Consider the following 21,579-nt stretch of genomic DNA (forward strand, 5'->3'; position numbering starts at 1 on the left):
ACCCTCACTTCTTGTCAGTTTAGAGCGTTTTCGGGTTACCAAATCTCGCTGGAGTTTTCACCGACATGCGGGCTTTTCGGTGTAACCACCCAGTTGGTGGTGGTCATGTGTTTTGCCATTGGTTGGGTTGGCGGTGCAGCTGCCTTCATGACTAACAGAGTTTTTCGTGGTTTTCACCACCATATTGGTGGTGGGTGCAGGTTGCTTTGGCGGGGCGGCGGTGGTTGGCCATTGTATCTTGGTTACTCGATTTTATGCTCGCGGTCCTGGTTCTGTCGTGTCGGGTTCCTATTTTTCCGGTGATATCTTTTGGGTTGTGGCAGGCGTGGATCTCCATGTTGGAGATCGAGTTTCCGCTCTAGCGGTGTCGCCATCATTTTGCAGGTGGGGTCTTCTTTGTGGTCTTCTTTGTGGATAGTGTAAATATTTTTGAACTTTTAACTAGTGACACCCGTGACTACGATTCATAGATTCGCCACTACGTATATATGTATGTATTGATGTATTTCGGGTGATAATAGATATATCCTTGAATGATAAATTGTCATCCATATCCGATCCACAAAATATTTAGATAATTCATAATATCCATATCAATTGTTCATTCATTTAGATTATTCATATCCATTACAAATGGATTGGATCACATGTATATCAATGGATGCAATCAGTGGCAGATCTAGGAAAAGTAGTCACGAATGTCACTAGTTAAAAGCTAAAAGAAAATTTATACTATACAATGGTGTCACACAAAAAAAATTACATTATATAGTGATGTCACTAGTTAAATGCTTTAAAAACTTTTCACTAGAGTGTGTATTTTTTCAGTGATAGCCCATACTATCATCCACTGTTGCAAAAGACCCGTCTCAAGCCGTTGCGACGGTTTGGTGAGTACCCCGTCCCGTCTCGAAAAAACCGTCTAATATGACAGTTAATGGTCAAAATTCGGGTCAAAGCTGAAAAAATCTCGTCGAAGTTTGTCAAAATTCGGAAAAGCCAGAAAGTCTGTAAAATCGGTCAAATTTGTCATATTTTAGTTTTAACTTTTTAAATTAAAATAACGGTAATAGCGATTATGAGTACAAATTAGTCAATTAAATTTTTTGGCTTTAAAATATGTATACATATATATACATTTATATATTTATATGATTAAATGTCAACTTTGGTCAACGTCCTTCTCGGTCCCGTCTAGAACGTCTCGACCACGCCTCACGTCTTTTGCAACCTTGCTATCGCTGCTACTAATGTACATTCGCCAATTCGCCGTGAATTTAACATCCATTGTCATTCCTCGACTTGTGACGATTTTGTATCTTATTGATACTTGAATTTATTTATATATAATCATTTTTTTAGAATAAAAATAAAAGAAACAAGCAAACTAAAAGTATCGCCACCTAATTTTTTTATTTAGCTTGTGTCAGGTAATAAAAAGAAACAGAAATGTTTGTCGTCTTCATTTCATCACTGAATGAAAATGAAATGAATGTACAGATACCCCTTTTATATAAATATTTGTATCTATATATTTATATTTATATGTATTATTCTTTAAATAAGAATCTCACAATCTCTGATCTCTCTATCTCTTTCATCATTTTCATTGAAACCAACAAATCTTTTAGAAAAACAAAAACAATGCTCAAAACCCATCATCACCGGCTTCTGTTGCTTCCCAGTTAGCCTCATTTATAGATATATACATACATATACATATACATATAAATATAGCTGCAACACATTCTCAAATTCAAGCTGCAAACTTTCACATCAATGGCGGTCAACTTTTCTGACGAGGTACATTTTGCTTTAATTCCCTCTAATATAATATTCATGATGATTTGTTCTTCATACTCTTCAATTTTATCAGATTCTTGATTTGAATAGACTTCAGTTGTTGATTTTATGTTTCAAATTTTAAACCTTATAAGTAGGTTATATGAATCTTGACTTTTCAGATGATAGTAATTATTGAAAAAAAATGTGCTATTTTGTGGAACCTTTTAGTAAAGATCTGTTGAATTTTTTTGATTTTGACCTTTTAAGCTTAATTTTGTTCAGAATTAGTAATGCAATGGATCTTGATTGTTATGTGATTAGTAGTGTTTGAATAGGTTAATAGTTTTAGTTGAATGAAATTGTGAGTATATTTTTAGTGATGGTGTTGACATTAAGTTGTAATAATTGTGATTGTGACAGTAGATGATGGCTGGCTCCACATTGTTGTTAGTTGGAGCCATTTGTGTTTTTTATAATTAATTAATCAATGAGAAATGAGATTTGGGTAAAATTTGGGTCATGTTTTATACGGGTCAATCGGGCTGATTGAAACATCTGACGTTCGATATAGAAGGTTTTGTGCATAAGATTACAATAAGTCGTGGAGGTTTTCCAATTCGGGCTACTCGTGTATAGTATCATGAATGACTATGTTCGTTTGAGCCATTATAAACATGCTCATTATCAACCCATTCATCATTAAATCGCTTAAAATTGTGACCTTGAACTTATGTTCTCATAAACCTTCTCCCAGAGACCGTCCCATTTGGAGGATATAAATTACTGATTATGCAAGTAGATAAATAAGTAAAAAAGATGAAAAACAAAGTATCATTGAACATGATGAATTTTTTGTTAAAGATTACCCTTTGTTGCCAAATGTAGTTTTTGTTATGTTTGTTACAAAGAAGGAAGTACATAAACTTTGTAATGTGAACCAAAATATGTTAGAGACACATTTGTTGTTACTCTGGGCACAAAGGTGTTAATGATCTGGTACATTTAGTTAATGTTAGTTTCCATTTTTATGCTTTAAGATCATTTAATGTATTCTGTACCAGTACATTTATGGCTATGATTCTCGTTTACTAGCTCAATAATTTCACGAAAAAACATTTTTTGTTTAAACTGTTCCCAGTAAAAAAAGAAAAAGAAAAAAACCTTTGGAGGCTTTACTGTTTTTATTCTTTATTCAAATGTACTTTGATATGTAGTTATTAGATCATGTGCCAGTGTGCCACTCGTGTCAGTGTTGCAGAACTCGAGAGTACTCGACAAAAAGCATTACACTGTCAAATTACTCGGTCAAACTCGAAATTACTCAGAAATCAGTCAAAACTCGGTCAAAATAGGTCAAAGTCAAACTTGGTCAACATCCGAGTACACCTTGAGTTGATGAGTACTCCCTAAAAATTCCCGTCCGAGAACTCCCCGAGTAGCGATTTTTGCAACCGTGGGAACGGATTTCAAAAAGTTGATATTTCATCGTTATGTACTTCGTAATAAGATTGTTTTCTTCTATGTATGTATATAGGGATGTGATGATGCTTACAGTGTTGTAGTACTGTCTGATGAATGTGGGACCGGATTTCAATGTGAAGTGCCAGAGGCTCATATTCCGTTAAAAAGTCAGTTATCGTTAGATGCCCGTTTGAGCAATCAAAGCTACATAAACATGATGGTGGAGAATGCAGTTGCGTATTCGACATGCGTTGTTGATGTTGATAATGAAAAAGGGAGATCAGAGACCGGAAACAATGAGGAAGCTGTCGTTAATTCGAAAACTGATGAAGTATTGACGGTGAGTCGATAAAATTACTTATTGGTTGCAAGATTGTTGAGTAGTTTGGGACCTAGGTAACGAATAACGAGTCACGTTTTAGCACGGCCTATTTTGACTTGAAAAATGATTTTCCCATTTTCGATACTTAGATAGTTAAGTAAGGCAGATTCCGAAAAAAAAAAAATGTTGTATGTGTAAATATTGAAGAAAATCATAAACATAATAATAAACGTTAACACAGTTGTCGAGAAACATAAACATAATCTTCGTTGTTAAAATATTCTTAATTTCAAATTTAAATTCATATTAAAGTGTTGACCAATATTGACTTTCACCAACTTGATAGATTTTGATTGACTAAATCCTACTTCGACCACACAAATCCGAGTTTAGCCTACCAAAGTTGACCAATTAACTACACGGATTTTAGAAAATCGGATCGGCTGGTTCCATAAAAAGATTAATCGGGAGTATTCGGCATTAATCGAACAGTGCTCATGTTATTTTGCAGAAATCACTACAGAAACAGATAAGTTTTGATATGGGAGGTAAATATATGCAGCTGTTAATGAACCACAGTCTCATGTTGTCCAAGTTCTCCACACGAGGTAATCACTGTTCATTAGTGATGTTAATTAAGTGGTAATGAACGTTATAAATAATAACTGTTTTTTTGTTGTTTCTTTGTACATTTACTATCTTATTTGTTTTTTTTTTATAATAAAAGGGACAATCTTTCATATACATTCTGTACATAAACCATTAGTCATAGGACAAAAACATTAGCAGATTACAAACTATTGAACAATGTAAAAACATAAGGTGTTTATTTTTCAATTCTTGCAACTAGAAACGGCTTAATGTGATTTTTGATTTAGAACCTGATACATTACACCTGATTGATGAAATTGTTTCATATTTGTGTATCAGATAAAATTGTGGGTGAGAAAGTTCTTGATGCTCCTAGATCGAGGAAATATAAGCGTGCTTCTGTCACTTTCAATTCAAGAAAAGTTGTTCTCCTGTTCTCCGTTTTGTAAGTTCAGAACTACTTTTGGCGTTATGTATTCGCCATGTCAGCATTTTAATTCACGCTATCTACAGAAGTAGTTAATAGTTCTTGCTATAACAACAACTACACAGGAGCAAATTTATAAAAAAAAAAAATAATACTATCACGATAAAATTCTAAATATTTTTACTAATTAACGTTCGAACCAAATGGTTGGCCTAGCGTTATGAGGATAACCTATCAACCAAGAAGGTTGTATACTTGTTTAGAAGGTTGTATACTTGTATGCTTTAATGGTGCATTTTGGTCAATTTCGACTCGTTGAACCCATTTGACCCATTTCCTTTTTACTAAAATAAAATGGTGGCCCGTTTAAAATAAAAATATAGCCAAAGGTAAATGGATCACAATTGCCGTACGCTACCGCTTATGAGAATCATTGTATGATTTGAACTCAAGATCCTAGGATAGGTTATCTTGGTAAACATTAATTACTTGATCAACAACATTGCTGAATAATGGCAATTAATTTTTCTTCTTTTATTATTATATATATGCAGGTCAAGTTTTGGAACAATGATTCTTATATATTTGACTTTGAGAGTTAGACAGATTGGTGACACCTCTATTCATTCAGGTTAACTTCACAGTTTGTGTTTTATTTTATTTTATTTTTTTGGTTTCTGGAAACACTTTCTTCGTAAATTTAAGAGCTTTTTTTTAATGCCTAGTGCACCAAGTTATGTTTACCTTGGATGCTTTACTGTTTTAGCAGTTTGATTATTTCCTTTTATAGATTCTGCATTTTGTTTAAATGCTTAGCAGCATATTGTCTATTGATATGTACATAACTTGAAAAACCCTTGTTGAAATGTAGTTGTTGATGATCTCTCTTTTGCTCCATCTTTTAATTTTTTGTATTATATTATATATAAGATAAGATAAGATGAGGATTGTGGACCCATTTACTACTATTAAATTCGTAACGTTCAAGGACAATGGTTGATGGGGCAAGGTTGGAGAAGTCGTGAACGAGTTGTTTGGGACTTTAAAACTAGTCAGAGTTGGGGTCGAGTCGGACGTTCACTAACGTTAACTTTTAGTAATATATAGATTTAACATACGGGAGATAATACACACATAAATTGATCCATATACACCATCTTACTATTATACCCTTAATTTACAATTATGGAGGTTCAACTCCTTAGATAAACTTAGGGTTATAACTGTTAATTTTGTGTTAAAAAGTGGTGTCGATGGATCAATTTTGGGTGTGTGAGTATCACTTCCTTTAACATATACTCCTATATAATACGCATAAATATATTAAACATAAATATTTCAACATGTGTTTATGGCACAAAATCCAAGCATAAAAAAATTTAGACCTAACTTTGATAAACATTGATTTTGACTCGACTTATTAGACCTTTTTAGAAGAAACGGGACGGACTAGTCATCAAACTGACTTGTCGGCCGAGATGACCACCGTTTACAACACTGTGATGGGGTCACCTTTATTGTTCTATTATAGTTCCGACTATAAAAACTAGAAAGACCAACCTAGCTGCAACATGACTAAAGGTCGAAAAGCTAAGTTATGGTATTATCTATCTACTCAAATTATTACATCAGCAGCTCAACGATCATGTTAGATATCAGCTACTGATTTGGTTGTTGTTGACCAGTTTTAGTCATTAGGACATGGTCGTCTCAAGGCATATCATATTCATTCATGAAGAAGAGTAGATAGCTCTTTATCCTGATTCTACAAATAGTATGTGCAATCAGATGAATGCAAGTCTGTTGAAAGATTGAGTCACTAATTCATTGACAACTGACACATTTAGAATAGAAGTAAACAGATGAGGTTTGAATGGTTCATGTTATCAGGGAGGACTAGTATTTTTACTCAGATGTATGCAGCCTAATTGAGTTACCTTGTTACTGCATGGCCACCAAAAGATGTGTTGCTAGCAAGCTTTGAAACCTCTTGTGAGGATATCATGACTTCAACCATTAGGTCAATGGTTATATGTAAATTTGTAGGTTTTTCCAGTTCAACTTACCCGAGGCAAGGTCATACGAAACTAACTTATGCTCAAAATTGTTTTTAATGTCAGTACTACGTCTACTTGAATACATGATATAAATGGATACAAAATGGAATGTTCAGAAACTAACTAGACCAAGCTGGAACCAAAACCTGGAAATACATAATACCTATAGGTACTTCGATCTGTAACAAATATTGATCCAATAACTGATTTGTAAAATCGCTGTTACGCAATGATCACTTCTTAAGATCGCAAATGCAGCATGACAACAAAAGTTGGTCAAAAATTTTAATCGACCCATAATTTGTGGATATAAACAAATAAACGGAATGGGCTGAAATACTTTCCAAGTAGGTCATCAACACGATATGTCGATATGGTAACCCAAAACATTTTTACTAATTAGAGCACATAATTGATGTGTTCCTAGACACCATACAATTTTACCGATTTGCAAATTTACAATAAACAAGGAATCGAAATTTACAATAAACAAGGAATCGATATCAGGCTTCATTATCACTGTTGAGCCACGAAAACCAATTGATATAATTTTTCTGTTAGATTAAATTTCTACTTAAGGTGTTGGAATCTATACTATATATACTATATAATAAAAGTGAGTTGAGGATGATGTCATTATGTGCTTCAATGACTTGTACCATGTACTTTTAATGGTTGTAAATAATACCTTATTAAATGTCTTTTTTTTATTGTTAATTAAATTAAGTTATATTAAATTAAATACATCGATTAAGTTTATGGAGTAACTTATTATAATTTTCGATTTTCGAAATCTGATGGACTATGGACTATAGTAGTAAAGTTGATAAAGTTATCATCATTCATTGGAAATTGATTTGCAGACATGCTTTTTTGATTCTTTAAAAATTCAAATTTAATACACATATTACCGAATAATCTATACGGAGTACTATCTATCTATTTATACTTTTATACTATCTAACAAAACAAAATTGATGATGATACAATAACAATAATGCTTAGTTATCTCTAAGGCTAATGAAATTATATGTGGATTTTTTTTTATTTTTTTTAAAGTAATGATGTAATCCAAATAAATTAAAGAAGATTTGAAATCGTGTAATATGTCTGTTTTTTTACATTTTCTAAGGCCTTAATTTTTAGACTCCCAAAATTTATTTGAATTCATTTGCAGCCTTTTTATACTTTCCATGTACAATATGAGACGTGCTCCCACAATCAAATCTCAATGTTTACATTTAGGTAGTAAATGCTCACTCTCAATTTTTCAAATTCATTAATTTTTTCTATTTCATCTGTGTTATACCTTCTTCTCTATCATTTTCTTATCCCAACAATTGTTAATATCATATGGTGACGTACCTTTGATATATTTGTTTTCTATATGGATGGAAGTTGCAAATTAGACGATAATCGATGTTGCTGAAGATAAGTTCAAGGTTGATTTGAATCATATTTAAAGTTATATTGTAGGTTTCTTATCGTGTAAAGCTATAATATTGTGATGGTTGCTACTATTTTTGCTGGAAAAGTGTTTGGCGTTTTTCGACAATAACTGCCGCTCAAACACAAAAAAGGTGTGAAAATGTTGATAACTTTAGTTGCATGATATCGAGTAAGAGTAACCATGTTTATCATATTGATATTTTGTGTGTTGGGTTTTAATTTATTTAATTGATTATAAGTATTAAGAGTATCTTTTATGCGAGCAAGGTGTTCGATGAAAAGCTTATACGAATTTGTTCATTGAATATTATTAAAATTAAAATTTTGTTTAAAAGTTTGCCTCTCTCCAATGATTTAATTCTAGCCAATTCGTTGGTACTAAGTTTATGTTAATTTCAATATATTTTTTTTTTTTTAAATTTTGATTGCTGCTATAAAATATCTAGATTGTGTTATAAAATATCTAGATTGGATGTTAATTTTATTATTATTATATTTCTTGTATAGTAATATTTTATACTATAAATAGACATGTATGGTAACCATTTAAGGTGCACCATTTCTCTTGAAATATCAATATCAATATTTCTTCTCTCCTTCTTCTCTCTTTTTCTCTCTTTGTTCTTATAACCATTAAAGGTAGTTATAAGCCTACTGAATTATAACACGTTATCAGCACGAAAAGCTTAGTGTAATTAAAAGATATCTCAAACGATCACGAATCACTAATCAAGGTATGAAATTATTAATAATTTTCAGACTCGAATATATCAAATTTTGGACTACTAACATTTATATTTATGTTATTTAAGTTATATATGGTCGGTTATACCACCTGAATTATATTTCTGTAATCTAACTTTTACTAACTTCACTAACATTTATATTTATGTTATTTAAGTTATATATGGTCGGTTATACCACCTGAATTATATTTCTGTAATCTAACTTTTACTAACTTCACTAACATTTATATTTATGTTATTTAAGTTATATATGGTCGGTTATACCACCTGAATTATATTTTCTATAATCTAACTCTTATTAACTTCACTAACATTTATATTTATGTTAATAAGACCTCATGATTGTACGCAACACGTCATTTGACAACACGGTACTTTATGTACGCAACACGTCATTTGACAACACGGTACCATGGGTCGAGATTAATTCCGATCAATACGAATACGACGGGGTCTTTATATGTTATCTAACATTTATGATTATTTATGCAATTAATCATTATTTATTTCATGCATACTAATGTTTATTCTTAAATTTATAATTTTAAAAGTTAAAATAAAAAATAGTTTGTATTTTTATTAAAAGTAAATCTTAAAAGTTAAAATAAGAAAAAGTAGTTTGTACTTTTATTAAAAGTAAATCTTAAAAGTTAAAATACAAAAAGTAGTTTGTATTTTTATTAAAAGTAAATCTTAAAAGTTAAAATAAGAAAAAGTAGTTTGTATTTTTATTAAAAGTATATCTTAAAAGTTAAAGTAAGAAAAAAAAGGGATGGTAAAATGGAATAGTTTTTTGCCAAAAATGAAGTATTGAAAATGAAGTGGTCTCCTTCTATAACTAAAAAAAAATATATACTTTTATCAAATGAATTTTTTTGTGGCCGACAATTTCAAACACGAGTCCGTGTTTAGTTTATCAAGAATATCTCTTGCTTTGGTGAAAGGTCACGATCACGATATCAGGTGTTGTGAAAGAATTAAAAAATTGGTCAAGTGGCCTTTTAAAAACTAAAAAAAAATTTAAACAAAAAGTTTTTTTTTTATATATTTATAATTTACGGGTAACGTAAAAAAAAGGAAGTTTTTTTTTAAAAAAAAAAACAAAGAAAGTGTTTAAATGAGTTTTACAGAAAGGGGGAAAGCAAAGTAAAAAAAAAAACTTTTTTCCAAACAAAAGTAAATGAAAGTAGGACTTAATACAAGAAAAAAGTAAACATCTCCTAGACGTGATAAAATCTATCAATGATAAGTATTAGACTTGATGAGCTAAATGTGACAAAAATGTTTCAACATGTCTTATGTTAATTTTTCTAAAATAAGTTATTATTATTCCGAGTTTAACACATATACATATGTTAATTAAAAACAACCTTTTTGTTCTTATGTAGTGTTGGGTTGCAATTTTGGTTATATGCCATAATTCCATCCAGTAGAGTGACAATAGAAAACTTTTGATGATAATCAATAAAAAACTTTTTTCCAAACTTGTCAAATGTTTTGTTAAAAACGTGACCGTTGAAAAAAGGAGGTTGAATAATAAAACTTAAAAAATAAATTATTTTTTTAAGAGTGTGCATCAAAATGGCCCGTTTAATAATGGGGAGTAAAAATATAGTCAAATTGTTTCAACGAACAAGAGTTCAATTGGATGTCTCTTAAAAAAAATCCGCGGGTACGGGTGATGGATCCAATGGATCCGCATCCACGACCCGCGGGTGCTATCCCTAATTGTGACAAGTACAAATCAACTAAAAGTCTAAAAAATAAATGCTCTTATAGTGACCAAATGTTCACAATAATTGCCTAAGCTAGATATGAAACAAATAGTTCATAAAAAAAAAAGGTCGTTGTGCGTTTTCGGGATGATAGCCGAAATACACTTACAAAAGTAGGTCAGCCGTCAATTCTTTATGGCCATATCAACGTAGATCAATAAAATCATTTATGGTTTTGATAAAAGATTAATTAAAAATTAATTGTTTTTTGGTCTTGGATTCTCGGTAACAAAAGCAAAGGTTGTTTTTGGTTGCCACAACAAACAAGACAGAGGTTGTTGACTTTTGTTGTTAAACATGGCACAAGTGAACAATAACAATAGATTATTGTTTTTGAAAAGAATAATGATGCGTTAATTTTATTGTATAAAATAAAATTAAAGAAAATGGTTTTCATTGATGACTATGAACAAACGCAAACAAAGTGTTTGTGGTATTTGGTGATTAAAAAGAAAAGTGCATCTAAAGCTTCTACTGAAAATAATATGCATCTAAAGCTTCTACTGAAAATTAATGTGCAAGGTACAACGTATAACTATATGGTCAAATTCATTTGAGCCTTCGGAGTCACAAGTATATGATGTATATATATATTACTCAATTAACAAAATAGTAAATCTAAATTAATTCATATGAATAGTAAAACGAAATTAATTAATTTACTATTCACATAAAAAAGCGCATATGATAAAAAGCGCATCGCATATGATAAGCGCATATGATAAAAAGCGAATATGATGAAAAGCACAACGCATATGATGAAAATCGCATATGATTAAAAGCGCATATGGTGAAAAACACAGCGCATATGATTAAAAGCGTATATGGTGAAAAGGATATATGATAAAAAAAAAAACACATATGGTGATTTATAAAAAAAAAAACACATATGGTGATTAATGGAAAGCACATATGGTGATTAATGAAAAGTATATTGTGAAAAAGAATCACAAATGTTTCTTGAAAGAATTCAAGGTAAGATATATGAACCAATTCATCCATCATGTGAACCATTTTGATATTTCATGGTTCTAATAGACGCATCTAGCGGATGGTCTCATATTTGTATGTTATCAAGCCGTAATATGGCATTTGCAAAGTTTCTTGCACAAATTATTAAATTGAGAACACATTATTCTGATTACACCATTAAAAGGATGAGACTTGATAATGCTGGTGAGTTAACATCTCAAGCATTTAATGATCATTATATATCTACAGGGATTGTTGTTGAACATCCAGTTGCTCATGTGCATACACAAAATTGGTTTAGCTGAATCAATAGATAAACGCTTACAGCTAATAACTAGACAATTGATAATGAGTACAAATCTCTCAATATTTATATGTGGACATGTAAATTTACATGCTGCGACATTAATTCGCATTATACCATGTGGAAGTCGTAAATATTTTCACTTAATACTTGATTTTGGCCAAGAGCCAAATATTTTCTACCTTAAAACATTGGTTGTGCAGTGTATGTTCCAATTGTATCACCACAACACAATAAAATGGTTCTTCAAAGAAAGATGATAATATATTTTGGATATAAAACATCTTCAATCATAAGATATATTGAACCCATGATGGGTGATGTTTTTACAGCACGTTTTGCTGATTGTCATTTTAATAAAACATTGTTCCCTAGATTAGGGGGAGAAATAAAAATAAAAAATAAAATGATGCTTCATGATGTGAACATCAATTAAGGTATATTGAACTCGCACAAAAGAATGTGAAACGAAAGTTCAAAAATAATGCATATGCAAGAACTTGCAAATTAATTACTTTATGCATTTACAGATATAAAAAAGTGACTAAATCATATATACCAGCGATAAATGCTCCAGCTCGAACTGAAATTCCAAAAGCTGGCAATAATGTCACTGTTGAGTCTTTGCCACGCATCAAACGTGGAAGATCAATTGGTTCCGAAGATAAAAATCCTCGAAAAAGAAAATCAGCTGATAATGAGGTAAGAGAAAGTGTTCAAGAAGAACCACAAATCAATATTCCTTCTGCAGAGGATATTGATAAATGTAAATACTAAAATTGCGATAAATTATGCAATATTATGGAACCGAAATGAAACTAAAATCTCTATGAGATATTTTCATATAATGTTACAATGACATCATGAATAAAGATGATGATCTGGAACTAAAATCTGTCATTGAATATACAAAATGGACATGATTGAGCTCAATGGAAAGGAGCAATAAGAGCTGAATTAGAATCGCTCGATAAAAGAAAAGTTTTCGGATCAATCGTTATCACTTTTAAAGATGTGAAACGTATGGGATACAAATGAATTTTTATCCGAAAAGAAATGTGCAAATGAAGTTACAAGGCAAAACTAGACTTGTAACTCAATATTTCCCACAAAGACCAGAAATGAATTAGGAGGAAAAATTATCCTCCTGTAATGGATACAATTACTTATTAGATACTTAATCAACCTGGTAGTTATTTAAATGCATCTCATGAATGTTGTTAATACTTATCTGTATGGATCACTTAATAGTGATATATATACCTAAAGGGTTAAGGTATCATAAGCATCTAATGTAAAACCCAAGGGAATATATTCCATTAAATCACAAAGATTTCTAAGTGGGTTTATACAAACGGGACGTATGTGGTATAACCGATTAAATGACTACTTGATAAAAAAAAAAGGTATAAATATAAACTTATTTTGCACGTATGTTTTATAAAAACAATGTTCGGATATGAGATCGTAGTTGTTTATGTCAATGTTCTTAACATCATATGAACAAATAAAGAGATCTATGAAATCATTCAACTTCTAAAGAATTATTTTGAAATGAAAGATCTTGAAAAAACCAAGTATTACCTTGGATTGCAAATTGAGCATATGCCTAATGGTTTACTTGTACATCAAACAACTTATACCGAAAAGATTTTAAAACATTTTTTTAAAGACAAACTCATTGTTGTTAGATCACTCAATATTGACACTGATCTATTTCATCCCTGCGAAGATCATGAAAATTTTAACAGATCGGAAGTTCTATATTTTAGTGCAATTGAGGTTCTTATGTATCTTATAGATTATACAAGATCTGACATTTCTTTTGCAGTTAATTTGTTGACAAGGTTCAGCTCAGCCCCTACCAAAAGACATTGGAATGGGATCAAACAAATAGTTTGATACCTTCGGGGAACTACTGATTTATAATTATTTTATTCTAACAACTCGAAACAAGATTTGTTTGGTTATACAGATGCAGATTATTTATCCGATCTACATAAAGCTAAATCTCAAACTGGATATGTATTCCTAAATGGAGGCACCGCAATATCATGACGTTCTCAAAACAAACACTTGTTGCAACATCATCAAATCATGCCAAAGTGATTGCATTACATGAAGCTACTCGGGAATGATTTTAGTTAAGATCAATGATACAAATCATTATTGATTCTTGTAGACTAGAACGCTATAAAAGCGTAACAACTATCTATGAAGATAATACAGCTTACATAATACAAATGAAAGAAGAGTATCAAAAATGACAGAACAAAACATAAATGCTGACGAGACGCTAAAGCTATAAACGGTCTTAACGGTCATAAGTTTGATGGAAAAGAATGGTATATTGGTAAGGCTCAGAAAAAGACTGAAAGGGAATAGGAACTGAAACAACGGTTTGAACAAACCATGAATGAGACTGTAGACAAATCACGAGGGCCAAACTTGTACATAAAAGATTTAGATGATACAGTTTCAGATGAAAACCTCAGATTTTTCTCATATACTCAAGATATCGTAAAAGACAACCAGATTAAAATGAGATACGTTCAATCAACAACTCTGCTGATCTTTATACCAAAGCACTGCTAACTGCTATTTTCAGAACACACGTTCATAATATTGGCATGAGGCATGTTCAGAAGATGTAACAACTCAGGCGTTGCCTACTTGAGGGGGAGTCAACTTTATGCTGCACTCTTTTTCCCTTAGCTAAAGTTTTATCCCAATGAGTTTTCTTTAGCAAGGTTTTTAACAAGGCAGTACTAGTTATTCTCTAATAAAATTGTCATCCAAGGGGGAGTGTTATAAAATATCTAGATTGTGTTATAAAATATCTAGATTGGATGTTAATTTTATTATTATTATATTTCTTGCATAGTAATATTTTATACTATAAATAGACATGTATGGTAACCATTTAAGGTGCACCATTTCTCTTGAAATATCAATATCAATATTTCTTCTCTCCTTCTTCTCTCTTTTTCTCTCTTTGTTCTTATAACCATTAAAGGTAGTTATAAGCCTACTGAATTATAACAATTGCATCTATTTTGGGTATTAATGATAGACTTTGTAATATGTATTCATGTCTTGTAAAATTATGCACGGGCAAATGTTATCACGTTAGGTGTATGCTTCTCATAACAATTTATGTTATATTCTATAGTAATATGATTCATTATGCTAACTGAGTGATATTATTATCAACTTAATATTCCTATGTGGTTTTTAACCAAACCCGTGAATTCACGGGTCACTTAACTAGTTATTAACCTAAAGCCACTTCATAAATACAACAACCTGTAACAGGATCATAATAAGATGTAACAAAATAGTATAGCAAAAACCTCTGTTTTGTCAACCATAAATGTCTTGCTCTATAAAGATAAATAATGAGGCTAAAAAGGTATACTGCTGAAGATACATCATATCTTCTAACTTTCATGTCACTAACAAATAATAATTACTGTATCAACAAATAAAACTTACCAACAAACCAATTACAAAATGCATACTCTTTCTATAACCGTACTTCGTAAAGCATCACAAATCTCTAGCACGCGCAGCCACCACCTTGTTGTTCTGAATGTGAAGCATTACCCGAAGACTTCAAATTCACATCAACCATGTCTTCTTGTTTTGTAGAGGAAAGAGTATCCATCCCCGGCAATGCAGATGCAATCTTTCGGAATAAAGGCTGTAGTGAAGATAAAATTCAGTTAAATGTACGATTAAACGTATAGACAGATGCAATATAAGGAGATTGGATTAAACCTTGATGTTAAATCCAGCTTTTGCACTGGTTTCAATAAACATGACTCCAAATTCACGAGCTTTGCCATCTCCTTCTTCAATTGAAACTTGCCTGTTTAATGATACATAAATCCATTAGGCACATAACAAAGTTACATCTTCATTGCTTCTCAGTTCTCACATAATATACTAAAAGGTCAAGCAAAATAGTAAATAACTAAAACACAAGCAAAATATGTTTCAACATCAAATATAGTTCTAGTTAAATTCCATTTATATGATATACTAAGATCACCAGATAATAAAATGTTAACATTGATGCTAAAAGTATAAGAGACGTTCAAACTATAAATCTCGCACCTTTTGTCAACAAGATCGGTTTTATTCCCAACCAGGACTATAATGACATCAGTGCCTCGCTCAGTACGTACTTCTTCTATCCACTTTGCTGTGTTCAAGAATGACTGTCGATCTGCATAAGTACAAATCCATTTAGAACATGGGCTATACCACACAAAAGAGATGTTGTCAATTTTTATACAACAAAATCCCATTTCAAGCATCGCTAACAATAGGAATGAATATTATTTTAACTCCTATGTGACCCCAATCCATTGATTTGGAAACCTCTACTATTCAACATACACATGGGAAAAATGCACTTTTGACAAGAACCATAACTAGTAAAAGACATTTGTTTTTTCCAAAATATCTCAAATAACTAAAAGTCGAGTATTTGGCGCAAATAAGAAAAATCATGATGTGAAGAAAAAAAAGTGGACGAGATAATTTCTAGCTTCCTAATGTTCTACTCACTAGCAACGTCATAGACAATGACTGCAACTGATGAATCTCTTATATAGCTTGGAATCAAACTCCTAAATCTTTCCTGCCCAGCAGTATCCCTGAAATGTTATGAGAAAGCACATGAACTCAATATTATAAAAAAAATGAAAAAAAAAAAAAAAAAAAAAAAAAAAATTAGAAGCTTGTAGAGATTGTTATTAGTCAAGATAATAACCAGATATTGTAGTTAGTTGTAGGTCTAACTGAAAAGAATAAGCCACAAGTATCAAACATAGCAACTTACCAAAGTTGTAATCGAACCGTTCTATCTTCAAGGTACATTGTTTTAGACAAGAAATCAATGCCAATGGTAGCCTGCAATTATTAAATTTCCAAAACAAAGCAGCTTTTAGTTTATTTAACATCTAAATATATTTCCACATCATAAATACTAAGGGTTAATCATAAAAAAAAATGGTAACTTAACTGGCAATGAAGAACATGATAATGATAATGCCAATTAAACTAAAGCTAATAATCAATTGGCTCAAAAATACAGAAGATAAAAATTATGCAATCTAAACATACATATGTCATATGTGTATACACATTTCATTAAATCAACAACAATAAAAAATTCATGCAAAACATAGCCTACGGATGAATTAATTGACACAATTTCATTCATATTCTAAACATCGATCAATTGTGTATACAGCGATCCAACGATGAATCTTCGTCAATTGCATAAAAATCACGGAATCAATTAAACACGAGGTCTAAATAGAAAAAATTAGGGCATGATTAATGAATATTAATAATGATAAATAAGAGAATTTAATACCTGATAGGTAGTATCGAATTTGTCATACATAAATCTGGTAATGATACTGGTTTTGCCAACGGATTGATCGCCCAAAAAAACAAGTTTGTATTTCGCAAGAGGTGATACCACCGCCATGAATATTAATTGATTGATTATGAATTCAGCAGCAGCCGTTTGCGATAACTGTCTGTGTTCTTAGCAAACAGAAAGAGGTCAGATCTGAATCTGTAAAAAAATGTGACAGAAAGAAGAAACAGAGACAAATTCGATGGGAAAAAAAGAGAGAGAGGGGGGAGAAATTAAGAAATTGGGTTTCGGGTTTGATTTGATTGGATTTTCAATCGGGTTAAGTATTTATATGACACGGCGAATATCCGCCAACATTTTATTGTGACCGGCCTTTCAATTGATTATTTTATTTTAATTTTATTTTATACATATTAAATAATATATTTATATTTATTTAATCTTTTTTGTTCTTTCATCAATGACGATGGATGGGTGGGTTCATCGTTGACCCAAAGTTCGAGAAAAGTGATCGACAGCTTAGTCTTAAGTTTTTTTAAGACTATTTCTAACCTGACTGTAATGTCAAAGTCGGATTGTACACTTTTTGGTGAAAAGTGGGTTTTTAACTGTGACTGTATTTGGCCCCCGTTAACCTAAAATGTCAAGTTTTTGTGTCAAATATTTGGAGGGTAAGGTGGTAAAATCTGATTGAAAATTGAGTAGGAAAAAAATAAATTAAATAATAAATATAAATAGAGAAAACATGTGATTAGTTGGTACCACATCTCACGCTCCCTCTCTCTTCCATCAAGTATCCGAATGACGCCGGCGCCGTCGAATTTTGACGTTGCGCTATCGGCGTCACCTTCCATTAATTGGCGCCACCTCATCTGACGGAGAAAAAGTGACGCCGGGATAATAACAGTCTAAGTGACAAAATTTTATGATATCTGATGCATTTTAATTGGTTCAAAAAAGATTAAATACCATGAACTACACATTTGATTAGGTCAATCGAAAAAAATATATATAACATGCTTCTCACTAGTTAGCTATTACGGATTTACGGTGTATATAATTTTAATGCTATATTTTTATGTTTATTGAAATGACGTTAATTGTCATTTTTTTTTCTAAATAACTTATATTATTCGTTAGGGCCTAAGAGCGTTTTTACTTCGTTCGATGTACTTATATTCCCGGGACCGACTTTAAATGGATTTATGTATGTGTGTCTGTGTGCGCGTGTGTTAAGGCTGAAAAGAAAATTAAAAAGTTAATAATAAGGGTGTGTTTGATTCGTGGGATTTTGAGACATTTGACTAGATTTGCATTTACAAAACTCATAAAATTTCATGTTTGGTTGGAGGATTTTAAATCTCTTTAAATTTTGAAATTCTATGAGAAAGGGATTTGAAAATCCTTTGTCATAGTGAATGATTTACAAATCCTATGTTTCTCATCTTTTACATTTTACACGTATATTTTATGTTACTCTTACGATTTACGTTTACATTTTACGTTTAACGTCATATAATAATTTTCATAATTGATTCCAAGGCTACCACACTTACATTGCACCTGGTTTTTTATTTTCATAATAATAATACAATTATTTGTAATATTATACAGTAATAATAATAATAATAGTAATAATAATAATAATAATAATAATAATAATAATAATAATAATAATTATAATAATAATAATAATAATAATAATAATAATAATAATAATAATATCATTATTATTAATATTATATTCACATTCATATTGACTTCATATGTGTAGTGACCCGAACTTTTTCATGTTTATATATATATTAAATGAAATTGTTATTTACATGATTAAGTGTTTCCAACATGTTAAGCAATCAAACTTGTTAAGACTTGATTAATTGAAATAGGTTTCATATAGACAATTGACCACCCAAGTTGACCGGTGATTCACGAACGTTAAAACTTGTAAAAACTATACGATGACATATATATGGTTATATATATATATATATATAGTTAACATGATTTTATTATAAGTATGTATCTCATTAGGTATTTTAACAATGAGTTATATACATAAAAATGAGACTATTAATTTAAGAAACTCGAAAACGATATATATAACGATTATCGTTATAACAACGTCTTACTAGGTACATATGAATCATATTAAGATATTGATACACTTGGTTAATTATGTTAAATGATAAGTAAATATATTATTAAGTGTATTAACAATGAAATACATATGTAAAAATAAGACTACTAACTTAATGATTTCGAAACGAGACATATATGTAACGATTATCGTTGTAACGACATTTAACTGTATATATATCATACTAAGATATATTATATATCATAATATCATGATAATATAACAATTTAACATCTCATTTGTTATAATAAACAATGGGTTAACAACATTCAACAAGATCGTTAACCTAAAGGTTTCAAAACAACATTTACATGTAACGACTAACGATGACTTAACGACTCAGTTAAAATGTATATACACGTAGTGTTTTAATATGTATTCATACACTTTTGAAAGACTTCAAGACACTTATCAAAATACTTCTACTTAACAAAAATGCTTACAATTACATCCTCGTTCAGTTTCATCAACAATTCTACTCGTATGCACCTGTATTCCTACTCGTACAATACACAGCTTTTAGATGTATGTACTATTGGTATATACACTCCAATGATCAGCTCTTAGCAGCCCATGTGAGTCACCTAACACATGTGGGAACCATCATTTGGCAACTAGCATGAAATATCTCATAAAATTACAAAAATATGAGTAATCATTCATGACTTATTTACATGAAAATAAAATTACATATCCTTTATATCTAATCCATACACCAGCGACCAAAAACACCTACAAACACTTTCATCCTTCAATTTTCTTCATCTAATTGATCTCTCTCAAGTTCTATCTTCAAGTTCTAAGTGTTCTTCATAAATTCCAAAAGTTCTAGTTTCATAAAATCAAGAATACTTCCAAGATTGCAAGTTTACTTCCAAGTTTTCTAAATCCATTCCAAGTAATCATTCAAGATCAAGAAACCTTTGTTACTTACAGTAGGTTATCTTTCTAATACAAGGTAATAATCATATTCAAACTTTAATTCAATTTCTATAACTATAACAATCTTATTTCGAGTGGAAATCTTACTTGAAATTGTTTTCGTGTCATGATTCTGCTTCAAGAACTTTCAAGCCATCCAAGGATCCTTTGAAGCTAGATCTATTTTTCTCATTTTCAGTAGGTTTATCCAAGGAACTTGAGGTAGTAATGATGTTCATAACATCATTCGATTCATACATATAAAGCAATCTTATTCGAAGGTTTAAACTTGTAATCACTAGAACATAGTTTAGTTAATTCTAAACTTGTTAGCAAATAAAAGTTAATCCTTCTAACTTGACTTTTAAAATCAACTAAACACATGTTCTATATCTATATGATATGCTAACTTAATGATTTAAAACACGAAAAATACCGTAAACCCGGATTTACGCCGTCGTAGTAACACCGCGGGCTGTTTTGGGTTAGTTAATTAAAAACTATGATAAACTTTAATTTAAAAATTGTTATTCTGGGAAAACTATTTTTATTATGAACATGAAACTATATCCAAAAATTATGGTTAAACTCAAAGTGGAAGTATGTTTTTTAAAATGGTCATCTAGACGTCGTTCTTTCGACTGAAAAGACTACCTTTACAAAAACGACTTGTAACTTATTTTTTCGACTATAAACCTATACTTTTTCTGTTTAGATTCATAAAATAGAGTTCAATATGAAACCATAGCAATTTGATTCACTCAAAACGGATTTAAAATGAAGAAGTTATGGGTAAAACAAGATTGGATAATTTTTCTCATTTTAGCTACGTGAAAATTGGTAACAAATCTATTCCAACCATAACTTAATCAACTTGTATTGTATATTATGTAATCTTGAGATACCATAGACACGTATACAATGTTTCAACCTATCATGACGACACATCTATATATATTTCGGAACAACCATAGACACTCTATATGTGAATGTTGGAGTTAGCTATACAGGGTTGAGGTTGATTCCAAAATATATATAGTTTGAGTTGTGATCAATACTGAGATACGTATACACTGGGTCGTGGATTGATTCAAGATAATATTTATCGATTTATTTCTGTACATCTAACTGTGGATAACTAGTTGTAGGTTACTAACGAGGACAGCAGACTTAATAAACTTAAAACATCAAAATATATTAAAAGTGTTGTAAATATATTTTGAACATACTT

The 21,579-nt window shown here is 30.8% G+C and overlaps 2 protein-coding genes across 2 annotated transcripts; one reads left to right on the top strand and one right to left on the bottom strand.

The window, feature by feature from the left end:
• Window positions 1-1,706: 1,706 nt before the first annotated feature.
• LOC139893068 (uncharacterized) lies at window positions 1,707-5,419 on the top strand. Its single transcript, XM_071876203.1, has 5 exons — window positions 1,707-1,803; window positions 3,320-3,586; window positions 4,080-4,176; window positions 4,499-4,604; window positions 5,141-5,419. The coding sequence occupies exons 1-5, from the start codon at window positions 1,780-1,782 to the stop codon at window positions 5,220-5,222; spliced, it is 576 nt and encodes a 191-aa protein (XP_071732304.1). The 5' UTR covers window positions 1,707-1,779; the 3' UTR covers window positions 5,223-5,419.
• A 9,811-nt stretch (window positions 5,420-15,230) lies between these two features.
• On the bottom strand, window positions 15,231-17,566 carry LOC139893069 (ras-related protein RABH1e-like). The gene is made up of 6 exons (XM_071876204.1): window positions 17,279-17,566; window positions 16,739-16,809; window positions 16,465-16,553; window positions 16,009-16,120; window positions 15,670-15,760; window positions 15,231-15,592 (listed from the first exon to the last, which is right to left on the bottom strand). Exons 1-6 carry the CDS (start codon window positions 17,393-17,395, stop codon window positions 15,449-15,451), a joined length of 624 nt encoding a protein of 207 aa, XP_071732305.1. The 5' UTR covers window positions 17,396-17,566; the 3' UTR covers window positions 15,231-15,448.
• Between the last annotated feature and the right edge of the window lie 4,013 nt (window positions 17,567-21,579).

Source organism: Rutidosis leptorrhynchoides, chromosome 2 (assembly GCF_046630445.1).
Source record: "Rutidosis leptorrhynchoides isolate AG116_Rl617_1_P2 chromosome 2, CSIRO_AGI_Rlap_v1, whole genome shotgun sequence".
Classification (NCBI taxonomy): Eukaryota; Viridiplantae; Streptophyta; class Magnoliopsida; order Asterales; family Asteraceae; genus Rutidosis; species Rutidosis leptorrhynchoides.

What these genes read in the sequence shown, in the direction of transcription:
- LOC139893068 (XM_071876203.1), top strand. Translation starts at nt 1,780, where the DNA reads ATGGCGGTCAACTTTTCTGACGAG. An exon ending in CGGTCAACTTTTCTGACGAG is followed by an intron (nt 1,804 to 3,319) that starts GTACATTTTGCT and finishes GTATGTATATAG; the next exon opens with GGATGTGATGATGCTTACAG. An exon ending in AAACTGATGAAGTATTGACG is followed by an intron (nt 3,587 to 4,079) that starts GTGAGTCGATAA and finishes GTTATTTTGCAG; the next exon opens with AAATCACTACAGAAACAGAT.
- LOC139893069 (XM_071876204.1), bottom strand. Translation starts at nt 17,395, where the DNA reads ATGGCGGTGGTATCACCTCTTGCGAAATACAAACTTGTTTTTTTGGGC. An exon ending in AATTCGATACTACCTATCAG is followed by an intron (nt 16,810 to 17,278) that starts GTATTAAATTCT and finishes TAATAATTGCAG; the next exon opens with GCTACCATTGGCATTGATTT. An exon ending in ACGGTTCGATTACAACTTTG is followed by an intron (nt 16,554 to 16,738) that starts GTAAGTTGCTAT and finishes ATAACATTTCAG; the next exon opens with GGATACTGCTGGGCAGGAAA.